Here is a 25,958-nt window from a genome sequence, read left to right as displayed (position 1 = left end):
GTATAGCCTCCATATAACGGTACCCCCTATATTCGGTATTTTGATGATTTTAGCTACATTATAAACTGATTTTTCTTCAAGTTTCGCATTTAAATATTGTAATAATTTATGACAAAAGTTGCCTATGCAGGTCCACATCGTCGTATAGGCATTCGGTATTTTTAAGATTTTAACAGAAATTTTAACAGATTTTATTTTTATTTATTTATTTTTTTTTTTTTTGGAAATTGCCAAATTTCTACCAAATGGTGGAGGTTATTAAAAGTTCGGCCCGACCGAACTTACAGCTTTTTTACTTGTTATTACATATTTCATCTGTTGCTGTCCTTTTTTCTGTTGTGGTGCAAACAAGTTCATTTCAATCAAATAATTTTCACTTTCTACGTGCCATTCTTCACCCAACACCAATCTAGTGCCTGTGTCCCCCCACTGAAATTTCCAACCTTTCCCAAATAAATTTTGCTCCTTGTCTCATTCGCAAATTTTCGGCATTTACTACCCCCAACTAAAATTGTCCCTCTTCTCACTGGCAAATTTTTGGTATTAAAGCAAAAAATGTTATACGGAAATCCCTTAGACAGTTGCCAAATTCTTTATCTTCTGTCCCTTGTCATCGCAAGCAACGGAAGTTCGTTTGTCTGAAATAAGCTTCATTGTCTGAGAAAATGACACTAATGATTTAAAGCCGGCTTGTAGCCCAAGGAGATTGAAAAATTTAAGTCGTTTTCGTTGAATTGAAAAGAGGTTTTTGACAAATTTATCGTGGAGCTAATATGAGGACTTGTTTACTTGGGGAGAATGTCATGAATCAGTGCAGTTATATTTTTTTATAAAAATGTTAAATTACCTACAAAATTAATTAAATGGCATATAACTGAATAGTAATGGTAAAGTTTTCACAAAATCGATGACTTTAGCTAATTAATTGTTAATGAAAAAAAAACTAGTAAGGAAATGTCAAAAGACTGGCGGGGCCGACTAAATTATAACCCTACACCACTATGTATATTTAGTAGAGCTCCAGCAACAAACCGTATTCAACTCTGAATATATTTTCAACAAATTTGACGAAGGCACCTAATTTGATGTACTGGCTTCTAGACTAAATTCGGTCGGTTGTTGCGTTATAAACCTGATATCGGATAAAGAAAAATGCAGGAACTATATCTAAATATGATCCGATCTCGATAAAATTTTAGGCTGTATCCAATATCTGATACCAAATATCATTCTTGTGGAGTGTATATTATACACGTGAGTGACTTAAACCCCCAAATCAGATGAGACATATATATATAGGAGCTATAGCTATATCTGAACCGATTTTCACCTAATTTGATGTACTTGCTTTTAGACTGAATTCGTTCGGATGTTCCCAAATTCAGGTTATTTAGACCGATATCGGTTATTTGTTGCACAATAAACCTGATATCGGATAAAGATATACAGGGTGAGATAAAAAAACTGCAACAAAGTCAAACGCCATAAGTTTCAAATTTTTTTTAAATTTTTTTTCAATGAAAGCAAGAAATGTCGGAAATAGCATCAAATTTTAGAATAAGTTTAGATTTGTTCGAATTGGTCACCTTTGGCACGAATTATGGCCTTGAAACGGTCAATGAAAACGTCACACGCTGCCAGAATGTTGCCCTGCGGTATTTTGGCTCATTCCCGGCGAAGCGCTTGCTTGAGGTGATCGACACTTTGGTATTTTTTAAGTGCCAACCTTGCTCTCCAAAATACTCCTGACTGTTATGGCGGCCCATGCCATCACCATGGCCGGCGCTTAAGCTCTGGTGGCCAGCCGAAGGTGCACATTTACAGCTGACTCTAGTAAAAAACCAAATTCGGCAGTTCACCCCTTTCGGCCAAGCGAAGCAACTCTTTTGCAAGGAATTTCTATTTTCCTTCTGTTGCGGTGTAAGTTCTGGCACTTTTTGGAATTTCAATGGCTTTAGCCCGAGCTCATTTTTCTATATTTGCGGAATGGAATATTGCGATATGTTCAGCTCACAAGCCATTTTTCGGCCACTGTGACGTGGGTTTCGATCAAGTCGCTTCTTTACTTTTCAAACCATTTTTGCTGATGTTGCTGTTTTCTTCCGTCCATTTCCTTGACGTCGGGCTACGCTACCAGTATCACGGTAACGAGCGCCTTTATAAATACAGTTTCATTTTGAGGCCCAATTTATTTTAGTCAAGATTATATTAAACATTTAAACAAAGGTACTTGACTATATCATTATCGAAAGTAAACGTTCTTAAATTGAATTAGCTACTACAATATTGTATCTTGATATCCATAAAATACAATGCTTTATGATGTGCCTGCCTCCGCCACTGTCAACTACATTTTCTAAAAATGAAAAAGATAATTTTCGTTATGCCACTTTATTATTAGTTTATTGGATTAATTTTTATTTATGTGTGTTTATTTTTTGAGGGTTGGGTTGTATTCCCACATACACTCACTCGAACATCCGGAGGAAACTCATTTTGTTCGTCATGAAAAGCAAAACAAACATTTGTTGCTTTTCTCGCTGCGTGTGTTTGTGTGTATGTGCGGTGTTGATGGCAAACGGAAATAGGCTTTCATTCTGTGGGTGTGTGCGGGTGTGTTTCATATTTTTTCTCTATTGGATACGTGAGTTGGCAAAAAAAAAAATTCTTCATATTTTTCTATAAAATTTGATTATTCACTCCTCATATTTTTTTTGCCGCCCCTCCCACCCTCCCTGTTTGCCACTGATTATGGAGATGTGAAAAAGTTTGCATATTTTGTGAGTGTGTGGGTGTGTGTTTGTGAAAATTGTTTACCTTTTGCTTAAATTCATCACACAATCATCAGCATCGTTGTCATAGTCATCATCTTCATCAGCGTTTTCGTCGGTATCATCTCAAGTTGTGTTTTTTGTTACTTTTTTGCTTTTTAGAAAGATAGATACTTGAATTTGAATCTACTTATTTTCATGGAAATTTCCTCTTTTTTTTTTTTGGCCAACAAACATTGTTTGTCCCATTGTTGTCAGAGTTGATGTGTTTTTTGTTTTTTTTTTCTTTTTCAAGTGCAAGTTTCCTTTTTAAAAGTTAGCTTTTTGTGTGTGTATGTGGGTGATTGTTTATGGGACGCCTTGACAGATGATAGGCAGAGAAGGAACCTTGTTCTTGTTGTTTAGAATGGCAAAGTTTTGCAAAATGCTACGTATGTGGAGATAAGCTGAAGTTTGTGTGTGTGTATGTGTTTGTGCCCCATTCGCATTGTTGACAAAAGAAATTATATTTTGTGAATAAAACTTTGTTATTGCTCAAAATCATAGTAGCACCAGGGGGGAGAAAGGAGGTGAAGAAGCTATGAGTTCTGGCATTGCTGTTTTTGAGTAGCTGTTGAAGAGACGTGCCTCGAAAACTTCTGGTGATTGATTTCAATTATGAAAGTCAACAGAACACGATGTTGAGTGTTTTGCCATTGTCGACGTCGTCGTCATCGTCGTCGTGTATGAATTTTATTAGGTGACTAAATCTAAACAGACATTGAAACTGTCAGTTGTCTGACGCTGAGTACACCTAAGGCCATAAAACGTTTTTATTTTGTGAAATATGTGTGTTCTTTGTGAAAGTTTGTGAAAATCAACTTTTTGCAGCTGGTCTTAACAATATCGAGGGGGGTTGAATAACAATGACCAAGTTTGTAAAAAGTGTAATAAATTATTAATCAAAAACATTAAAGATACAACAAACAGATGTACCACAATTGAATTATATATATATATATTTTTTTTTTTTTTATTGCACCTAACTAAAGGCGGAATTCTTTTCACAATGACTTGATATTTACACCCTCCATCATCCCCATAACTCGTTAACAACTCAGTTGTAACTTGGTTAAAATCTCCAAAATCTCTAAAATCAGAGAGGAACTTCAAAACATGGACAAACAAGTTAAAACCTATCAGTCCCTTTTGCGGACAATGGTATACCCTCAGCCAATGTTCGATTATTTAAATATATTTCGACTTCAGTAGGTTCCGAAGAAATGAGCCAATATTGTCCATTTCGTATCGAACCTAAATAAATATGATATAAATACTGCGACGTTCCAGGTTTTGACTTTATTGGTTACTTCCTTCACTAATTTTAAGAAAATTTTAAAATGTGCTGAGGTACCAGGTACCACATATAGTTCACCGGAGTATTCCATTTTCATGCTTCCTCTAATACAGATAAAAACATTGGTATGGGCAAAATTACGAGAAAATCGACCATTTATATACAATATTATGCGAAATTATAAATTCCAAATTCACCTCAGGGTTTTGTTTGAGAGAAATATTTGGATATACAGGGTGAGGTTAAAAAACTGCTACAAAGTCAAACACCATAATTTTTAATTTCTTTTTTTAATTTTATTGAACGAAAGCAAAAAAATTCCGGAAATTGAATTAAATTTCAGAATAAGTTTAGATTTGTTCGAATTGATCATCTTTGCCACGAATTATGGCCTTCAAACGGCCAATGAAACAGTCACACTCTGCCCGAATGTTGCTCTGTGGTAGCAGAGCCCATTCCCGGCGAAGCGCTTGCATGCTGTGATCGACACTTTGGTATTTTTAGTGCCAACCTTGCTTTCCAAAATACTCCAGACACAATAGTCCAACGGATTGGTATCCGGAGATTTTGGTGCCCATTGTGCGCTGGAAATGAAGCGAAGGATCTTATTTTTTAACCATCTTGGGTGGCGCGTGCTGATTGAGATGGTTCTGAGTCCTGTTGGAATGTCCAAGGTCTGCGGCAAAATGTTTGCGTGTACAAGGCTTTAATACACCCCCCAGAATATTTTCGCGATAATATTCGGCATTTATTCTGATGCCACGGTCGATTAATACGAGCGGAGAGCGACCGTCGACTGTTATGGCGGCCCACACGATCACCATGGCCGGCGCTTGACTTCTGGTGACCAACCGAAGGTGCACAGTTTAAGCTGACCTCTTTTGCAAGGAAACACGATCCTTATGTTTGTTTACAAAATGCTGGACAGCGAATGTTTTCTCATCGGAGACCAAATTCGGCAGTTTATCACTTTTGTCCAAGCGAAGCAACTCTTTAGCTCTTTTGAGTCTATTATCTTTCTATTGCGGTGTAAGTTATTGCATGCTTTGGAATTTCAAGGGCTTTACCCCGAGCACATTTTTCAATATTTGCCAAATGGAATATTGCGATATGTTCAGCTCACAAGCCATTTTTCGGCCACTGCGACCTGGGTTTCGATCAAGTCGCTTCTTTACTTTTCGAACCGTTTCTGCTGGTGTTGCTGTTTTCTTTCGTCACTTCCTTGACGTCAGGCTACGCTACCAGTATCACGGTAACGAGCGATGGTACGAGACACAAAAGATTTATTTACATTTAAATGCTGGAATGCTCTAACGATAGACACTTGTGGTTTTCCAGCCAAATATAATAAAAATCACACTATCACGCTTGAATTCCATCACGAATAACTGTTTTCTGGAAAATTCTCACCAAGATGCCTTTGTAAGCTTGTAAACAATATAATGAGCTGTCACTGGAATAATTTTAACAGCTGTCGGCCCAGTGGCTTAGAAATGACAGCAGTCTGAATTTGGTTGCAGTTTTTTCATCTCACTCTATATATGACTACTTGGAAACATATTTTTAATGTGATATATGTGATACTGCACTAGTGTGTCATCGAACAACTTTCCTGTAATTATACCCTACACCACACAGTGGTAAGGGTATTATATCTTTGTTCATTTGTTTGTAACATGGAGAATGAAGCGAGATAGACCCATAGTTCCTCTTGATGATCTGCATAGAATCACTTTCTGAGTTGATTTATGCATGTCAGTCCGTCCGTCTGTCCATGTATTCTTGTGAACAAAATGCAGGTCGCATTTATTATCCGATTGAGATGAAATTTTCCAAACAACATTTGTTTGGCCCAAGGACGAACCCTATTGAAATTGGAGATAATCGGTCAAAATTTAGATATAGCTCCCATATATATCTTCGTCCGATTTGCCTTTCATTGTGCACCAAACGTGTAATATCAGCCCGAATTGTATGGAATTTTGCACATACAACCAAATTAGGCCTGAAAATAAGTATGCCAAATTTGATCGAAATCGGTTCAGATATAGCTATAGCTCCCATATATATTGTACATCCGATTTGTTATTTTTGTCCTCCGCAGCCGTAATATGCACTCTGCAACAACAAATACAATAACAAATACAATAACAAATACATTTGCTAAATTTTATCGAGATCGGATATAGCTCCCATATATAACTTCGTCCGAATTACCTTTGATTATGCACCAAACGTCTAATATATGCTCAAATGGGATGAAATTTGGCACTTACGACCGAAATTTGGTGAAGATCGATTCAGATATAGCTATAGCTCCCATATATACTGTTCATCCGATTTGTTATATTTGTTACCCACAGCCGTAATATGCACTCCGTAACAACGATATTCAGGGAAATTTATCAAATACAGCTCAGAAATATTTTTGACAAATTTTATCGAGATCGGTTCCGATTTGGATATAGCTCCCATATATATCTTTATCCGATTTCAAATTTATTTTGCACCAAATGGGCAATACAAGTCAGAATTTAAAAGATACAAATGCTTCGGCATATTTAGTCCTTTGAACTTTAAATTATAATTATAGCGTGTATGATTGAATTCTCCCACAAAAACTTTTAATTGTTATGCGGAGCTCTACTAAATTAGCAAAGTAGTGTAGGGTATCGTAAAGTCGGCCTCGCCCGACTTTAAGACTTTCTTTACTGCTTTTGTGTTGTCTTAGACAGTAAAAGTTATTGAAAAATATTCTATTGAGCTTACGATCTCGTCACTTGGGTAAAAAATGTTTTTTGTCATAGAAGTTATTTTTAAAATAACTTCTGGGGAGAATATCCCAGACAAAAACAAGGGAACTGATGAGGATTGGTGGCTCTTTCCGAAACCTAGGTATTCCCTGCCTTACCCCCTGGTAAACATTGCCATCGTTCTCCACTAATAAACAAACGTTGTTTTTATAAAAACAACAATAAAGGGATAAGCCTGACCATTTTGCAACAACAAAATACTACGGTATCCCGAACAAACAAGCCACACTGTTCGAAAAATATTTGTTCCAGATTTGTAAGGATTATTCAAAAAGAAGATAAAATAGTTACATCTGCTTTCAAACTTAAAATTAACACATTGCTTATAAGAGCTAACAATCGGAAATCATAGAACAAACCTTTATGTTTGGAAATTTTGTTAGTTTTCCAATTATGTAACCTAATATCTTGCTTTTTTTGATGTTATATAATTTATATATTTTACCCCGCCATGTAATATTATAATGTCATTGGTTCTCAATGAAGATTTATGCACACCTTCTTGAATATTTTAATCCCAATGTTTTGCGACTTAAGTCTCGTTTTGCCTTTTTATTTTCAAGCGAATTGAATATATGAAAACAAAAATCTAACGATTTTAAATCTTAAATCATTCACCAGCGTTGGTCAGACTTTAACTATTTTCGTTCATTTTTATTTCAATAACAAATTAATAAATATATTCTGCTAAAAACACAATAGACTCTGGATCACATTGTAAGGGGATAGCTCCAACAATGTAACAATAATATCCCTGGTGTCATAAAACCATGAATAAATTTGAAGTAATTACCCATAACAACATTATTATACCACACACACGCATACACACATACACTCACACGAATTATCCGCTTTTAATTATCCTTTAATGCTGTTTGGTTTTTTATTCAAAACGTGTTATGTTCTTTCGTTTTGAAAACGAATCCCCTTATCGTATTTGAATTGCTTTTTCCACTTTAATCGAACTTTGAGTGCAGCTTTTTTATTTTAAAAATTCAATGGCTTCGTTTTGGAGAGAACAATTTTATTCAGATTTAAAACATAACCCCCCGATATCCCGGGCAATACTCGTACTCGTTTATTGCATCACACATACATACACATGCGTGTTTGTGTTCATATTTCGCTTTCACATTCACATTCTCTCTCTTGACTGTTGAATGTGAGTGAGAGAGGCAGAGGGTTTCCGTTGCATTTCCATAAATGTTCATTTTACTGGAATATTTTGTTCTGTCGTTCAGTCGGAAAATAGTTATTATTTATTATTTGTTATGGCACAACCACTACAGCTTGGTTGGCTTGCTTTGGTCGTAAAGTGAAAGTACGATCCCATAAATGCTTCAAACCTCCTCCGTTATTTTTGCCCAAGTTTACCACATTTATAGAAACCGATATAAAACGGAGAATAAAAAGTGGTGGCACATCAAAAGGCTTCACTAAGTTAGTAAAGCTTATAACAATTTTTCCACCCATATGAATATGAAAGGAAATATGAAAACTCAGAGAAATTTATACACACATAAATCGGGAAATTACTATATTATAGTAAAAAGGAAGAAGATGTATTAATAAAATCACAAATCAGTGAAAAGTGTTTAGATCCTCTTATGAAATATATGCCCCATCTTTGGAAGGTAAGTTTGAAAGCTATATGAGAGGAATAACTCTTTTCTTATAGCGTATTCGCATAGCCGCCACGTAACGGTTTTCATTTGAGAGGTATTTTTCAACGGATTTAGTTTTTTGAAAAAATGTCAAGTTTCTTCAAAATGGTGGAGGGTTTTAAACGTTTTTTTTTTTTTAAATTTAGAATAACTCTTGGTGGCCTTCTTCTGGTTTTAATGGTGTTACATTTGCATACGACCTTTTTAGTTTTGCTTCTATGTAAAGATAGAACGCCTGTGAAAAAATACTCTCTACCAGTAGTGTCTTTGTGTCTTGTATGTCCTTATCTATGTATATATATATCGATGTAAAGTCTTCATAGGCTGTTTTTTTTTTCTATTTCACATCTGGAGAAGATCTTCCATAAAAAATCTCCAATTGAACTTTTTCCCGGATTTGAATAAAGCCCTTGGTTTTATATTTATTTTTATACCTATGTATACCCAACAAAATATAGGTTTAGCGTATGTCTGTCTGTCTGTTTCTCCGTCTTTCTGTCTGTTGTAATCACGCTATCTTTCGAATGAATTGAGATAGAAGGCTACAATTTATTTATATTATTTATTTTATTACTTATCAATATATTTATTTTGCCAGTATGCAGGTTAAGTTCGTAAATGGGCTATGTAGGTCCACGTTTTTATATAGCCCCCATATAATGGTACCTTCCGATATTCGGTATTTTGATGATTTTAGCGACATTATTCACCGGAATTATTTCAAATTTGGTATTTGAAATTCCAAATTGGTACTACAGCCTAAGACAGAAAATTGTATGTGCAGGTCCACGTCTTCGTATAGCCCCCATATAACGTTACCTCCCAAATTTGGTATTTTGATGATTTTAGCGACATTATTCACCGAAATTGTTTCAAATTTTGTATTTGAAGTTCGAAATGGATACTACAGCCTAAGACAGAAAATTGTCTGTGCAGGTCCTCGTCTTCGTATAGCCCCCATATAACGGTACCTCCCAATATTCGGTATTTAGATGACTTTACGTACAATACTCACCGAAATTATTTGAGATGTCGTATTTAAAGTTCGTAATGGATCCTACAGTTTGTGACTGTCCTAGTCCAGGTATTCTTATAGCTCCGATATAACGGTACGGTATTTTGATGATTTTAGCTACATTGTTTACCGTTTATTTCAAGTTTGAATATGGTAATGACTTATGACAACAATGTATATGTAGGTCCACGTAGTTAAGACCCCAATATAACGGCTATATTCGATATTTTAAAGATTTTAACAGAATTTTTAGAGGATTTTATTTTTTGAAAATTTCCAAATTTGATCCAAATGGTGGGGGGCTTTTTAACTTGTAAGCTTTAAAAAAGGGCCTTCTTTGCCACAAATCGGTGCTTTTGATGTTATTTTTTTTAATTTGAGAACAACGTCTATGCAATGTACCTTGAATTTTTTAGAGATATTTTAGATATTTTCCGGCTATTAATAAATTCTGATTATTTAAAGGTATTTTTGCATTAATTTTTTAAAAGTATTAATCAGATGCTTATTTTGCATCCTCCCGTGAGGGAGGTACCGGAAGGTGTGGATCGATATATTCCATCTTTTGCTAATTAATATATCCCATCTTTTTTAATTAAACTATTGGGATGTGTGAAATTTGAAGAGAATGACATTTCATGATAGATATGATTATTAAAAATTTCGGCCTGTTGTGTGGGAGGTGCCAGATGTTGTGGACTTCAAGAACCCGGCGATTTTGTAAGGAAATTTAGGAAGTAAACTCATATGATTTCTTAAACAAATTAAAAAGCTTCATGCCTGAAATCGTTGTAAGCATTAGCATGACTGAAATCGTGAATTTTTTGAAGAGTTGTTTAGGATATAATTCTTAAAATTTCAGATTCTTGGATTTTTTTACGATATCTTCTCAGGAACTTCCCCATCAAAGAGTTTTAAAAATTGATTCAAAAGCCTTGAATTGTATTAATAATTTTACAAGATCTTACTCTACTAAAATCTAAGTTGTAGATTTTCAAATAAAAATCTTTAAGTATTTTAACACTTGAAATTGATAGTTTATTTTTAAGAGTTTTTGTTCTTTTAACATTCTGAACAGAAGCCTTTAGCTTTTGGAGAGGGCCAAAAAAATATTTTCTTTGATTTAGTTTAGTTTGTTTTACAAACATACATATGCATAAAATACATGAAAGTTGAAGTTATACGAAAAAAATATTGGTTTCATATATCTATGAGGATATGAAGGAGGAGTTATACTGGCAACCGAAATTTTTACCACTCATTACACTTTTCGTACAGTATAGATTCTTTGAAATCCGCGGATTTAAGGTATATAATGGTTTCGGCAATATTGCAGGTAAACACACGAGGATTATTTTGGCCGAGCGGGTAGTTTTAGTTTTTTTTTTTTTTTTCAAAATATGGTCAAAAACTCAATTTAAACGGAAATAAGTCAATATATTCTAAAAAAAATTATTTATCATAAAATTCTACTATATGTCCTAGCTCGACTTTTTGGGTATAGCCCCCATGCTGGATTGTTTAAGGACAAGGACCTTATGTTCAAAATCATTTTTAAAGAAATTTCTCACAGACCATTTTAGTCATTTTATACCCTACAACACTATGTGTTGGGGGTATTATAAGTTTGATTGGGTCAAAAATTATGTAACACCTCGAAATATTAGTTTCCCACATAGGAAAGTATATGGATTTTCTTATCTCGCCGAGCTGAGTAGATCTAGCTTTATGGTAATAAAAGTAAAGCTTTTCATTAAACCGTGAATATTTTTAATCCCGGCAAGATCTCAAATAGACGAACAGGGCAATTTTGATATTATGTAGATGCGATATGTCGGATGTATATAGCGAAATATATAATCTATATACAAGGGAGGAGGATGTTAGCTAGAATGCTTAAATGTCTTGAATGACTGGCATTTTTTCATATTTTTAATCGCATGTGATTTTTTCAATTTGACTTATAATATTGAAGTATATATTTTGTATTATTTTCTTACCGTACAACACAGGTTTGGGTTCTTTATTCAGATTGCAATTATCGTCCGATCCTCACGAATATTTTCAGAAGGAAAGGGTTAGGCTCAGAAGGGCTTAGGGGTTGAAATGGATCAACAACTAAAAATAATCCTGATTTTGCACCCATTATAAAGGTCACAAATAGAAACCAAAGACACGAAATCTCGCATGAAGTTGGAGATTAGGACAGTGGGTAGAATGGACCACTACTTTTGTGTGAAGAAAATGCCATTACTTACATCCGATATCCGCTTTTTTTTACTCTGATTTCGTTGACGAATATAGCCAAATATCGTAGACAAGTAAATCTAAAGTTGGAGATATAGAGGGGCCTCTTGCATTTGGAAACGATCGCAAAACATTTAGAGGTTCAAACGGAACCCCAAAAAACGAAAAAAGTTCCTGATCACACAATTGAAGCCAATCGACACGCCTGAGAAGAGAGTTAAGGACAGGGACCACAACGATACGCTAAGGGCAGAGCTCCATGACATAACTTCAAAAGCGAAATCTTCCAAAATGGATTTGAACATAAGGGGGCTTTTAACATATTGTAGTGTTGTAAGGTATCACATGGTTGGCCCCGCACGACTATAGCCTTTGCTTACTTATTTAAACTAGTCTTATCATTAGTAGGAAATACATATCATATTTATTGGTCCCCTCACTTTAGTATACGTATATAATTTCTAGTTTGACTTTAGTAGAAATATTGCTTTCTTTATTGTCCTTACTAGTCCTTTCCGTTGAAAAGTTAATTTCCTTTGCAAACTTTTTAAAATTGCATCATTGTGTTTACACAACAATGATTAAATTAAAATGTCATCCATCATCCGGTAACTAGGACACTAGTACTACAGCCACTATTGGAACTTTATTAAACAAATATAACAAAGACAGTAACATACACACACTTGAATGTGTGTGTGTGTGAGAGTAGTTGTTTGTAACTTTGTGTTTTAATTTATTGTACAAAAGCAAATGAAGAAAAAAACTAAAGGAAAACGAATCAATCTATTGTAACTGAGAAGAACTTATTTAAAAATGCTATTGACAAAGATGGAGTAGATAAATAAATAACTGAATCTGGATCACTGCACTCTTCGGTTTCTACTGACTCTCTCCTTCTGCCGTCTTCGAAAACTTAGATGGAATCAAAGTTTATTGTTATTGGTTTTATTGGATTTTTGTCTGTTAAGGATCCATTTGTGTCGATTGATTGTTTGTATGTATGTGTTTGCGAAATCATCGAATAAACCTGTTGATGCCCTCTGTGTCTTTCTCTTTTATACCATTTCCATATTTATGGTGTGAAAGCATATATTTATATGAATGGAATTTTTAATACGAATGGCTGAGTTAAATTGGAAAAAAATTTAAATGGAAAGTTTTTTGTATAAAAGTATAAAGTGTTTGAGTTGAGTTTATGAATTGAAAAAAAATCGATGAATGTTCGAATGGAAATTCTGGCATTAAGCCTTACATTTTAGAAAAAATATCTCTCAAACAAATGTGTGAAAGTTTTTTTTAGTTAGCAACCGTTCTATAAATCAATATTTACTTTATTGATTTCGTCCTACTGCTTCAATGACCGAAATTTAACCAGTAAGGAAAGTGCAAAAATCGGGCGGGTCCGACTATATGATACCCTATACTTTATGCGTATTTAGTAGAACTCCCGTAAGAAAAAAGTTTATATTGGGAATTTATGTGAAGTAGATCATACATACAAATCACATTCTATATAGTGCATGATATGACTTTGATGGGGATTGTATAAAAAAATTTTACTAGAGCAATAAATATACCGAACCGAGTTTCATCAAATTTAACATTCGGTTGAATATGAAAAAATGTATCCAATTTGGGATGAAGGTGTATATCGAAGATATATTAAAATGCATATTAAGCATATGAGGGACTTTAACACCAAATTGGATGAAACATATAAACATATATACAGGATGAGATAAAAAAAGAATGCAACAAAGTCAAACGCCATAATTTCTAATTTTTATACTCTACACCACAAGGTGGTCAGGCTATTATGTCTTTGTGCATTTGTTTGTAACAGGCAAAAGGGAACGAGATAGACCCATAGTTCCTTTTGATGATCTGCATAGAATCACATTCTGAGTTGATTTATGCATGTCCGTCTGTCCATGTATTCTTGTGAACAAAATGCAGGTCGCATTTATTATCCGATTGAGTTGAAATTTTCCAAACAACATATGTTTGGCCCTAGGACGAACCCTATCGAAATTGGAGATAATCGGTAAAAATTTAGATATAGCTCCCATATATATCTTCGTCCGATTTGCCTTTTATTGTGCACCAAACGTGTAATATCAGCCCGAATAGAATGGAATTTTGCACATACAACCATATTAGGCCTGAAAATAAGTATGCCAAATTTGATCGAAATCGGTTCAGATATAGCTATAGCTCCCATCTATATTGTTCATCCGATTTGTTACTTTTGTCCTCCGCAGCCGTAATATGCACTCTATAACAACAATATTTGGGAAAATATATCAAATGCAGCTCAGAAATACCTTTGCTAAATTTTATCGAGATCGGTTCAGATTTGGATATAGCTCCCATATATAACTTCGTCAGATTTACCTTTTATTGTACATCAAACGTCTAATATTTGCCTAAATGGGATGGAATTTGGCATATACGACCGAATTGAGTCTAGAAGGTAGTATCCCAAATTTGGTGAAGATCGGTTCAGATATAGCTATAGCTCCCATATATATTGTTCGTCCGATTTGTTGTATTTGTTACCCACAGCCGTAATATGCACTCCGTAGCAACGATATTCAGGGAAATATATCAAATACAGCTCAGAAATATATTTGCCAAATTTTATCGAGATAGGTTCAGATTTATCAGATTTATCTGGTTTCAAATTAATTTTGCACCAAATGGGCAATACAAGTCCGAATTTAAAATAAACAAATGCTTCGGCATATTTAGTCCTTTGAATTTTAAATTATAATTATAATCATAGGGTGTATGATTGAATTCTCCCATAAAAACTTTTAATTGTTATGTGGAGCTCAACTAAATTAGCAAAGTGGTGTAGGGTATCATAAAATCGGCCCCGCCCGACTTTAGGACTTTCTTTACTGGTTTTAAATGTTATTGAATGAAAGCAAAAATGTCGGAAATAGCATCAAATTTTAGAATAATCTTAGATTTGTTCGAATTGGTCACCCTTGGCACGAATTACGGAATTCAAACGGCCAATGAAACCGTCACACGCTGCCCGAATGTTGTTCTGCGATATTTTGGCCCATACCCGGCGAAGCGCTTGCTTGAGGTGACCAACACTTTGGTATTTTTTAGTGCCAACCTTGCTTTTCAAAATACACCAGGCACAATAGTCCAACGGATTGGTTTCCGGAGATTTTGGTGGCCATTGTGCGACGGAAATGAAGCGAGGAACCTCATTTTGTAACCATTTTTGGGTGGTGCGTGCTGAGTGCGATGGTGCTGAGTACTGTTGAAATGTCCACGGTTTGTGGCCAAAATGTTTGCGTGCCCAAGGCTTTAATACACCCTCTAGAATATTTTCGCGATAATATTCGGCATTTATTCTGATGCCACGGTCGATTAATACAAGTGGAGAGCGACCATCGGCTGTTATGGCAGCCCACACTATCACCATGGCCGGCGCTTGAGTGTGCACTGAAGGTGCACATTTTCAGCTGACCTCTTTGGCAAGCAAACACGATCATTTTGTTTGTTTACAAACTAATGGACAACGAATGTTTTCTCATCGGAGAAAACCACTTTCGGCCAAGCGAAGTAACTCTTTGGCTCTTTTGAGTCTATTTTCTTTCTGTTACTGTGTAAGTTCTTGCACATTTTGGAATTTCAATAGCTTTGTGAGAAGTGCACCTTCTAAGAACACCATTAAGCGTACGAACCAGTGTTGAGAGGTTCCCAAGAACATCCCAAGAACGCCGTTCTCAGCAGTTGGGCATGGCTCGGTCCACTTTACAACGGATTATTCGCATTGATTTGCATTTGTTACCGTACAAAATTCAATTGACGCAAAGAATGTTGCCTGCGGACAAGCCTCGTCGATTGGAATGGGCCCAAAGGTCCGTCGAATATGGGCAACCCGTGACGCTAACATCATCAAAATGCCGAATATTTGGAATATTTGGAAGACGTGGACATGCACAGACAATTTTCTGTCATAGGCTGTAGTATACATTACGAACTTCAAATACCAAATTTGAAACAATTCCAGTGAATAATGTCGCTAAAATCTTCAAAATACCAAATATCGGGAGGGGGCTGTAGTATCCATTACGAACTTTAAAAACCAAAGTCGGAACAATTCCGGTGAATAATGTCGCTAAAATCATCAAAATACCGAATATCGGGAGGTACTGCTATATGGGGGCTATATGAAGGCTTGGACCTGCACGGACTATTTTCTGTCATACGCTGTAGTATCCATTACGAATTTCTAATGTCAAAGTTGAAACAATTCCGGTGAATAATGACGCTAAAATCATCAAAATACCGAATGTTGGGCCGTTATATGGGGGCTATACGAAGACGTGGACATGCACAGACAATGTTCTGTCTTAGGCAGTGGAATACATTTCGAATTCCAAATACCATATTTGAAACAATTCTGGTGAATAATGTCGCTAAAATTATCAAAATGCTGAATATCGGGAGGTACCGTTATATGAGGGCTATGTGAAAACCTTGCGTGATTACAACAGACAGACAGTCTGACATACAAACGGACATCGCTAAATCGACTTTATCGACTTTTTTACGTTGATCAATAATATACCCTCCATAATATGGTGGAAGGTATAAAAACAGGTCAACTTTGTATATTCCTTCAACTATTAGTTCGATAAACCCAATTCTCGTTTCATTCCTCTCGCCGCGATGATTTCATTTTCCAATTTCTCTCCATTTGCACATGTGTGTGTGTGTGTGTGTCTGTGTGCGATAATAATTTTCCGTGAATAATACCGTCCACAAATTGGTTGTCAAGCCCCATGTCTGTGGCAAACGACAGCTGTTGTAACTGACATGTAATACAAGAGAATACTGCAACTGTCTGCTGATATTATGTTCGCCAGACTGCCGTCCTGGCAGTTGGCTTGCCAATCTAGTGTTGGCTTTACTACAAGAGAAAAATATGTAGTTTTTGTAAAGAGCTCTTCATCGAACGCTGTTCGTGGAGGCCTGAATGATTTCCAACGCACATTCATCTATGTCTGTGGCAATATTTACATATTGGTTAGCTTTCAATTTGATATTTGCAGATATTGCAACATGCATTCAAAATGGTGACCGCATTGTTATTTGTATATATGTGTGTGTGTGTGTGCATATGTGTATGTCCATTGACATAAATGGCGGATATATTCTGGTGTCACTTTTGAACAGAGCAATAAATTGATTTTCGTAATCGAAAGGCAAGGCAAAAAGTTCGTATTCAGAGAAAATGTTAAATTTAAGAGTGTACTTTTGTATTGAATAAATAAGTCAAGTTTGCAAAGGGCCGGCCATTTATACCCTGTGGTAAAGTTTCTGTAGACCTTCTTCAAGATATTTTGATACATGTTTAGACTACTAAAATGAATCATCAAATCACATGTTTGATTTTCTAATTTTCGATTTAGATTCGTTCCAATAGTTCGTATTAGGTCTCTTTAGTACTCAAAATGCAAAAATTGTTCAGTTTGACAACATTTTTTTCATCAAAACTTACTACATCCTACGAAGTTTTCAGACTTTTACGGTTTACCGATGAGGATATTATAAAGCCAAGGGATTATGGACCCACATCCAATTTTTCTGTCGAACACTTTTTCAACATCTCTATAAGTAAGCCCCAGAAACCAACATTCAACTTCAACATCAAATTTCAGAATTTTAATTCTATCCCTTCACTCAATACAAAATTCAGTAACATTTTGTACGTATATACAAAATAATCTACATCTCTTCATACTAGACACCAACATTGAACCTCAATTAGTACTATTTAGTACTTTTCGAATATATAGTTATATAGTTTTATATATTTCCAAAACCACCTCTATATCTCAGTCCCAGATACCAACAGAGACCTCTATGTTAAGTTTCGGTATTCCAATTTCATCCCCCCACTCAATATCCAATTTGTACTACTTTGTACTTTTCGAACAATTATAGTACACATTTCCAAGCCCTCCTCCATATCTTAATCACAGATACAAACAGTGACATATATATCAAGATTCAGGATTTCTGTTCTATCCATTTACCCAATACAAAATTTAGTACTTTTCGTACAAATATCGGACACATTTGTAAAACACCGGCAAATCTCAAATACAGATATTATCAGTAATCTAAATATAAAATTTCAGAACTTTTTCTCCATCCCATTTTCACCCAAAATTGAGCCGGTTTTTAATTTTTTATTTAGACTGATAATATCGCATATTCCCTACAGATTTAAAGAGATAAACATTTTTTTTTTTTTTTTTTTTTGAAAAAGTTGAGCTTTTCAGGTTATCAGAAGGATTTTAATCTATTCGAGGATTGTATTGGATTGCTTCCTGCTAGATAAAGAAGGAGTAAACTTTTATTGCCATATACGATCTTTATTCAAGTCCCACAAAATTATTATTCACCATAAAATGATTATATTTCTGTTAGACTTTAAACACATATTCTTAAAAATCCACAATTATGGCTCTTTGGATCCCCCGAACGATAAAAATAATAAGAATAAATAAAAGCACTGAAGGTCTTTCTAAAAATAGTTTACAAACTTTGAAAAAAAAATCTAAGCATCCATATTATACGAAGGACTTCTAAAAACTTTAAAAGTTCCAATATTTCAACACTCATAGTCTTGCAAAAAAAATAAATAACAAGTAAAAAAGCAGTAAGTTCGGCCGGCAAACCCCCCCCTATTTGGAACGAATTTTGGAATTTTCAAAGAAATAATATTCGCCAAAAATTCTGTTAAACATTTTAAAAATACCTGATATATCCATTATATTGGTATCTATACGAAGACGTGGACCTGCATAGGCAAATTTTGTCATATACCATTACAATATTCAAATACGAAACTTAAAAAAAATCCGGTGAACAATGTAGTTAAAATCACCAAAATACCGAATATAGGGAGGTACTGATATAGGGGCCTGTACGAAAACAACTCCGGTGAATAATGTCGCTAAAATCGTCAAAATATCGCATAATGTGGAGGAGGAGGTACCGTTATATGTGGGCTATATGATATCGTGGACCTATATAGACAATATTTTCCAGGGCATGTAGTACTCAGATGGAAGTTCTTTTGTGGATTTTTAGACACTTTTATTGAAAATTTTGGCTATAATCATCAAAATATGGAAGGGGCTATACGATATCGTAGATTTACAAAGAAAATTCTCTTCCAGTGGGTGAAGTACTCAAAAGGAACTCCTTGTGTTTTTTTCAGACAATTTCATTGTAAAATGTGGCTAAAATTATCAAAATAGCGTATATCAGAAAAATGAAGGGTAAAGGTGATATTTGAAAAAAAATAACCCTAAAATAATTACTTTAACATCAATCTGCGACGACGCAATTGGATGTAGTTTTAATATGGTTCAACTTTAAATTAAAACACGTAAGCAAAGAATATAGTCGTGCGGGGCCGACCATGTGATACCCTACAACACTGCAATACGTTACAAGCCCCCTTATATCCATATCAATTTTGGAAGATTTCGCTTTTGAAATTATGTCACGGAGCACTGACCTGACCAGAGACATTTGCCCAATATTTAAGCACTCCGTCATACTGTTAGTCGTCGTGGTCCATTTTCCATCCAAAATGCTAGAATCCTTCCCTGTCCTTAACTCTCTTCTCAGGCGTGTCGATTGGCTTCAATTGTGTAATTAGGAATTTTTTTCTGTTCTTGATTCATTTGAACCTCTAAATATTTTGCGATTATCTCAAAAGCAAGAGGCGCCTGTGTATCTCTAAACTTAGACTCATCTGTATGATTTGCTTGTCGCAATATTTGGAAGTTCGGCTTTTGTGTATTTCGGATATCGCCTGTAAGTATTTTTTTTCACAAAAGTAGTAGTCCATTCTACTCGCTGTCCTAAACTCTAACTTCAAGCGAGATCTCGTGTCCTTTGGTTTCTATTTCGGCTGCAAAATAAGGAACATTTTTAATTGTTGGTCCATTTCAACCCCCAAATATATTGCGGACATCTTTAAAACCAATAGGCCTATCCCTTCTGAGCCTTACCCTACCCTTGTGAAAATTTTTGTGAGGATCGGGCGATTATTGCAATCTGCATATAAAAACCCCAACATGTGTTGTAAGGTGAAAAAATATTAAAAAATATACATTTCAATATTATAAGTCAAATTAAAAAAAAAAATCGCATGCGATAAAAAATATGAAAAAAATATGTCACAAATACTACAAAACCTATATTAACATTATTATTGACATCTTTTTATGCGATTTTTTTATATTTTATACTTTTATGCCAAGAGGGCATTGTGAATTGACAAAATTTGTCCAAATCGGTCCAGCCATTCTTGAGATATGAGCATTTTAGCTAAAATCCCCTTCATTTCTGTATATATATCGTATATATTTCGCTATATATCCGATATATTTACTATCGGCATCGACGTAACGGTCAGAAGTGACCCGTTCGTCTATTTGTGGTTTCGTCGGGATTAAAAATATTCGCGGTTTAATGGAAAATTTGACTTTTATTTAACACAAATATTTCATCTATTTCACCCACTAAATATTACCCAATGATCATCAAACTTAGAAGACTTCTAGCCACCCCTAAGCTCCAGCCCCATGCTAACTTCCGCTTCGATTGGTCCATAATTGCGACTTGTAGAGCAACTGCAAAATCAGGTCCATTTCAACCCCTAAATATAATGCGATAATCTCCAAAAGTAATAGGGTTCTATTCTAACCTTAACCTCACCTCCATTTTCAATTTCGTGAGGATTGGACCATAATTGTGACCTGTAGAGTGATTACAAATTAACATGGAAAGACGGACAGACGGACAGACGGACGGACGGACGGACGGACGGACGGACATACATAGCTAGATCGACTCAGCTCGGCGAGATAGGAAGATCCATATATACTTTCCTATGTGGGAAATCAATATTTCGTGGTGTTACATAATTTTTGGCCCAATCAAACTTATAATACCCCCAACACATAGTGTTGTAGGGTATAAAAAGTATTACCAATCTCCCTAAATGTAGTTGTGTGAGTGACATACTTTAGTTCCCAATTATAACTTATATTCCTCTCTACATCCCATCGATTTAATACCTTAGTACCCCATTTCTATATTTAAAACAAATTGTTGACATTATCACGTTTCTGTGTATGTTTTTTCTGTATTCATGTTTTTGTTGTTGTTGTTTTTGTTCTTATTCCCTTTTACTGCTCTTATTTGCAGGTTATTGGATTTTCGGTGCACAATTTTGTGATACATGGGTTGCCTTTGATGTGATGTGCTCGACGGCGTCCATACTGAATTTATGTGCAATATCCTTAGACCGTTACATACATATAAAGGATCCACTGAGGTAAGTTGACTTCCCTCGCTTCTCCTCTGCTGCTCTTATTGTGATTTTTATGACGAAGTAGAAACTCATGTAGACTATCGTTCACTTTAGTGGACACACACACACACACTTTGTGTCTCCTACCAAAATACTAGCAAACATAACAAAATGAATAAAGAGGGCGAGGGGAAGCAGAAGCAGATTGACCACCAGGACAAGAGTTAAATCATTGTAATCCTTGTTTCACCGTAACACAATTCAGGCCAATGATAAAAATGTTAATGATGATGACGACGACGACGACGATGACAATGCTCCTGCTGTTGATATCAGAACAATCATGATGACGATGATGGTGATGCTACCGATAACGTAACGATGGTGATGGTGGTTTTCGGCTGATATCGGTGACGACAACATCTCTGACTATGTAGGCGACATAGCTCGGTGGCGGCTGGTCACGACATTGTCTGTATGTTGGTCACTCACCACAGCCCTTTTGTGCTGTCCGTTGTCATCTGCATGTGACCCTGAAGGGTGGTCGGCCAAAAATGGCTTGATTGGTTTCTCATGAAAATGGGTTAAACATGTTATGTATGGCTGTTAAGTGTGTGTGTGTGACAGTGTGTTTATCCAGTAAAATCCTTCAAAGAAACGCTGCGATGATTAGACTGTTCATAATTCAGTTTTTGTGTCTGTTCTTTGTTTTATTTTTAAATTAGCAACAGTTTTCACTCACCATCATCGAGGGGGTTATTTTTTGCGAAAATTTTAATATTGAAAATTAAACATTGTGTGCGAATGTTTAAAGCGTCTAGAAAAGAAAATTGAAACATTTGTCGAATGAAAAATACCCAATGACCTAGTTCAAGTATACTTGTAAAATAGTTTCGTAGTTTGTCTTTAAGAGATGATCTCTTTATAAATACAACCAGTAGTAAGGAGATATTAAAGTTGAGATAATATATAATTGTTGAAAGTTTGTATTCGCATATAAATAAGAAGTTACTTTAAACTTTAGATAACCAAAGTTATGGGTTTGCAGCAATAATACTTGCTACATTTTGAACAAAGAGCTATAATATCAGAAATCCGTTTGATGGACTTATGGATTTATTATCAAACACTTCTTTACTCTAAAACAGGTATTTTAGTCTAAATAAAAATCTACTATAATCAAGTAAACTTTAAACTATGCCCGGTGGACTTCAAATTAAATTCCGAATTAACAAATTAAATAATATCAGTCGGTTTTGCCGAGAGTTGTACAGGGTTGCCCATATTCGACGGACCCATCTGGCAACGCCATAACTTTTGACAGAGATGTCACATCGCTTAATGACATACCGCGTTTGAAGCGTCAGTCCAAGCAGATTTTTACCATGAACCAAAACACGCCACGCGAGAGCTCTGAAATAGTTGAAATTTACAAGAAGTCAATTCTGAAAACTCAACGTGCTTTTAAAACATTAAAAAATGTCAGAAGTGCGCCTTCTAAGAACACCATTAAGCGTTTATACGAAGAATTTTCGACTGTTAAGGCTCTTTCTAATCCGAAGAGGCCATATAAAAGTCGACCAAGGCGATCGGCCGAGAATATCGCTGCCGTACGAGCCAGTGTTGAGAGGTCCCCAAGAACATCCCAAAAACGCCGTTCTCAGCAGTTGGGCATGGCTCGGTCCACTTTACAACGGATTATTCGCATTGATTTGCATTTGTTCCCGTACAAAATTCAATTGACGCAAAGAATGTTGCCTGCGGACAAGCCTCGTCGATTGGAATGGGCCCATAGAGTCATGGGTCCGTCGAATATGGGCAACCCTGTATACCCCCAGCCTTGAGTTATGATTGTTCGAACTATTGACCCTTTATGGGGAGTTTCCGAAGGCGTCTGATACTAACATTACAATGTGCCAGATTTGGACTATATCGTCTACTTCCTGTAGTTTATATGAGATATGTGTAAATTTTTGGAAATATGCATGAGATACCATATATAGCGGACCGAAGCATTTCACTTCATCTATTACAGATCAAAATATTGCAACAAAGTCAAACGCCATAATTTTTACATTTTTTTTTTAATTTTATTGAATGAAAGCAAAAAATGTCGGAAATAGCATAACATTTTAGAATAAGTTTAGATTTGTTCTAATTGGCCAACTTTGGCACGAATTATGGTCTTCAACCGGCCAATTAAACCGTCACACGCTGCCGGAATGTTGTTCTGCGGTATTTTGGCCCATTCCCGGTGAAGCGCTTGCTTGAGTTGATCGACACTTTGGTATTTTTTAGTGCCAACCTTGCTTTCCAAAATACTCCAGACACAATAGCCCAACGGATAGATATCCGGAGATTTTGGTGGTCATTGTGCGCTGGAAATGAAGTGAGGAATCTCATTTTGTAACCATACTTGGCTGGCGAGGAACCTCATTTTGTAACCATTCTTGGGTGGCGCGTGCTAAGTGCGTTGGTGCTGAGTCCTGTTGGAATAACCAAGGTCTGTGTCCAAAATGTTTGCGAGCCCAAGGCTTCAATACACCCTCCAGAATATTTTCACAATAATATTCGGCATTTATTCTGATGCCACGGTCGATTAATACGAGCGGAGAGCGACAATCGGCTGTTATGGCGGCCCACACCATCACCATGGGCGGCACTTGAGTTCTGGTGGCCAACCGAAGGTGCATATTTTGAGCTGGCCTCTTTGGCAAGTAAACGCCATCATTTTGTTTACTGGACAACGAATGTTTTTTTCATCGGAGAATGCCAAATTCGGCAGTCCACCACTTTCGGCCAAGCGAAGCAACTCTTTAGCTCTTTTGAGTCTAATTTCTTTCTGTTGCGGTGTAAGTTCTTGCACATTTTGGAATTTCAATGGCTTTACCTCGAGTTCATTTTTCAATATTTGCCAAATGGAATATTGCGATATGTTTAGCTTACGAGCCATTTTTCGTCCACTGTGACGCGGGTTTCGATTAAGTCGCTTCTTTTCTTTTCGAACCATTTTTGCCGATGTTGCTGTTTTCTTCCGTCCACTTCCTTGACGTTGGGCTACTCTACGAGTATTACGGTAAGGAACGATAGTACGAGACAAAAAAGATTTATTCACATTTAAATGCTGTAGTGAGTGCTCTGACGATAGTCACTTGGTGTTTCCCAGCCAAATATAAAGAAATCACACTATCACGCTTAAATTCAATCACGAATATCTTTTTTTCTGAAAAATTCTCTTTAAAATGCTTTTGTACGCTTCTAAACAATATAATGAGCTGTCACTGGAATAATTTTAACAGCTGTCGGACGATTGGAGGCATTTTATTACCCAATATTTAGACGTCCAAATCTAAAACAAAAGTCGGACTCTAGGAAAGTTATGAAGAGAAATGAAGAATTGTGTTCATTTTCGCACCTCCCTATGCTGGAAACAATTATTACCATAATCTGAGCATTATCAGTATGCTATAAGTTTTAAATTTTTTCATAGTATCGTACAATTTTTTTATACCCTTTTACATTTTCTGTAAAAAAAATAGTTTGTACTTAATTTTAAATCATTGTCTTAAAGCAGCAACATATTCTTTCATATCTTATGTCTTTCTTTGGACATCCCCCTAATATATTGCCCTTGTTCAAAACAACACTGGTCTAAATCCTTTGGCCTAATATAATTTCGCTTGTATGTTACCCACACATTAACGATAATCCCACTCACGTTTCTCGAACGAATATCCCCAAACATTAAAAATAAATTGAGTAAAGTTTTCTTATTGTTACTTGTTTCGCCCTAGAAATAAAGTACTTCCTATCTTCTTCCCACATCCTTTGACCATTTAAATGATTACCTTAATCTCTATAGATTGCGAACTTTTTTCATTATCCTATTGACTTGGCATATAAGCAAAACCGACGTCAGAGGCAATGCTTAGAATTTATTTCAGGAGGAGTTTACTTTAATGCTGATTATTTTATTTGTTTTTCTTTTGTTTATGTTTGAGTAGAAGAAAATGGATTTGTGGTTGATAAGGAGCTCGTTATATCTTCAACACAAGTAGGAGGTAATATCGATTTTTGTATTTACTCGAAATATTACCTCCATATGGCGGTACTTCTCAATATTTGGTATTATGAACCGTTCAGTCCCAATTTCTAACCGAATTGGCTATAGTTTGGTGTTTGAATCCAAATTTGCTTCATAATTTTTCTTATCTCTCTGGACCAATTTTAGATAATTTAAATTTCCCAGCTACAAAAATATTTCATATTTTTAATGTTATGCCATATCTCTCATATATAGGTAACCTTGAAATATACGGATTTTGAATTTAACTGATTCGGATATAATCGATGTATTACTATGGCGGGTGTTAAACGTTTGGACGGAACGAAGATAACGCCATTTGTACTTACTTTTGTAATGACTAAGTGACTTACTGACATATTACTGGGTTGAATCCTGTTGGAATGTACAAGGTCTGCGGCCAAAATATTTGCGTGCTCAAGGCTATAATATACCCTCCAGAATATTTTCGCGATAATATTCGGCATTTATTCTGATGCCACGGTCGGTTAATAAGAGCGGAATGCGACCATCGACTGTTATGGCGGCCCACACCATCACCATGGCCGGCGCTCGAGTTCTGGTGGCCAACTCGATCATTTTGTTTGTTTACAAACTGCTGCACAACGAATGTTTTCTCCTCGGAGAAAACCAAATTCGGCAATACACCACT

At 35.7% G+C, this 25,958-nt stretch overlaps 1 protein-coding gene across 2 annotated transcripts in view; it reads left to right on the top strand.

Annotated features, from left to right (window-relative positions):
• LOC101896361 (dopamine receptor 1) overlaps positions 1-25,958 on the top strand; it is a 301,976-nt gene that overhangs the window by 198,112 nt on the left and 77,906 nt on the right. For both annotated transcript variants that reach the window (XM_059121808.1, XM_059121803.1), the window contains exon 6: positions 21,117-21,246. In XM_059121808.1, the coding sequence (XP_058977791.1) occupies positions 21,117-21,246 (130 nt within the window). The remainder of the gene's footprint in view (positions 1-21,116; positions 21,247-25,958) is intronic.

Source organism: Musca domestica, unplaced genomic scaffold, assembly GCF_030504385.1.
Source record: "Musca domestica strain aabys unplaced genomic scaffold, Musca_domestica.polishedcontigs.V.1.1 1, whole genome shotgun sequence".
In the NCBI taxonomy this organism is placed as follows: Eukaryota; Metazoa; Arthropoda; class Insecta; order Diptera; family Muscidae; genus Musca; species Musca domestica.
The sequence above is the reverse complement of the archived record's forward strand: the minus strand, read 5'-3'. Positions and strand labels throughout refer to the sequence as shown.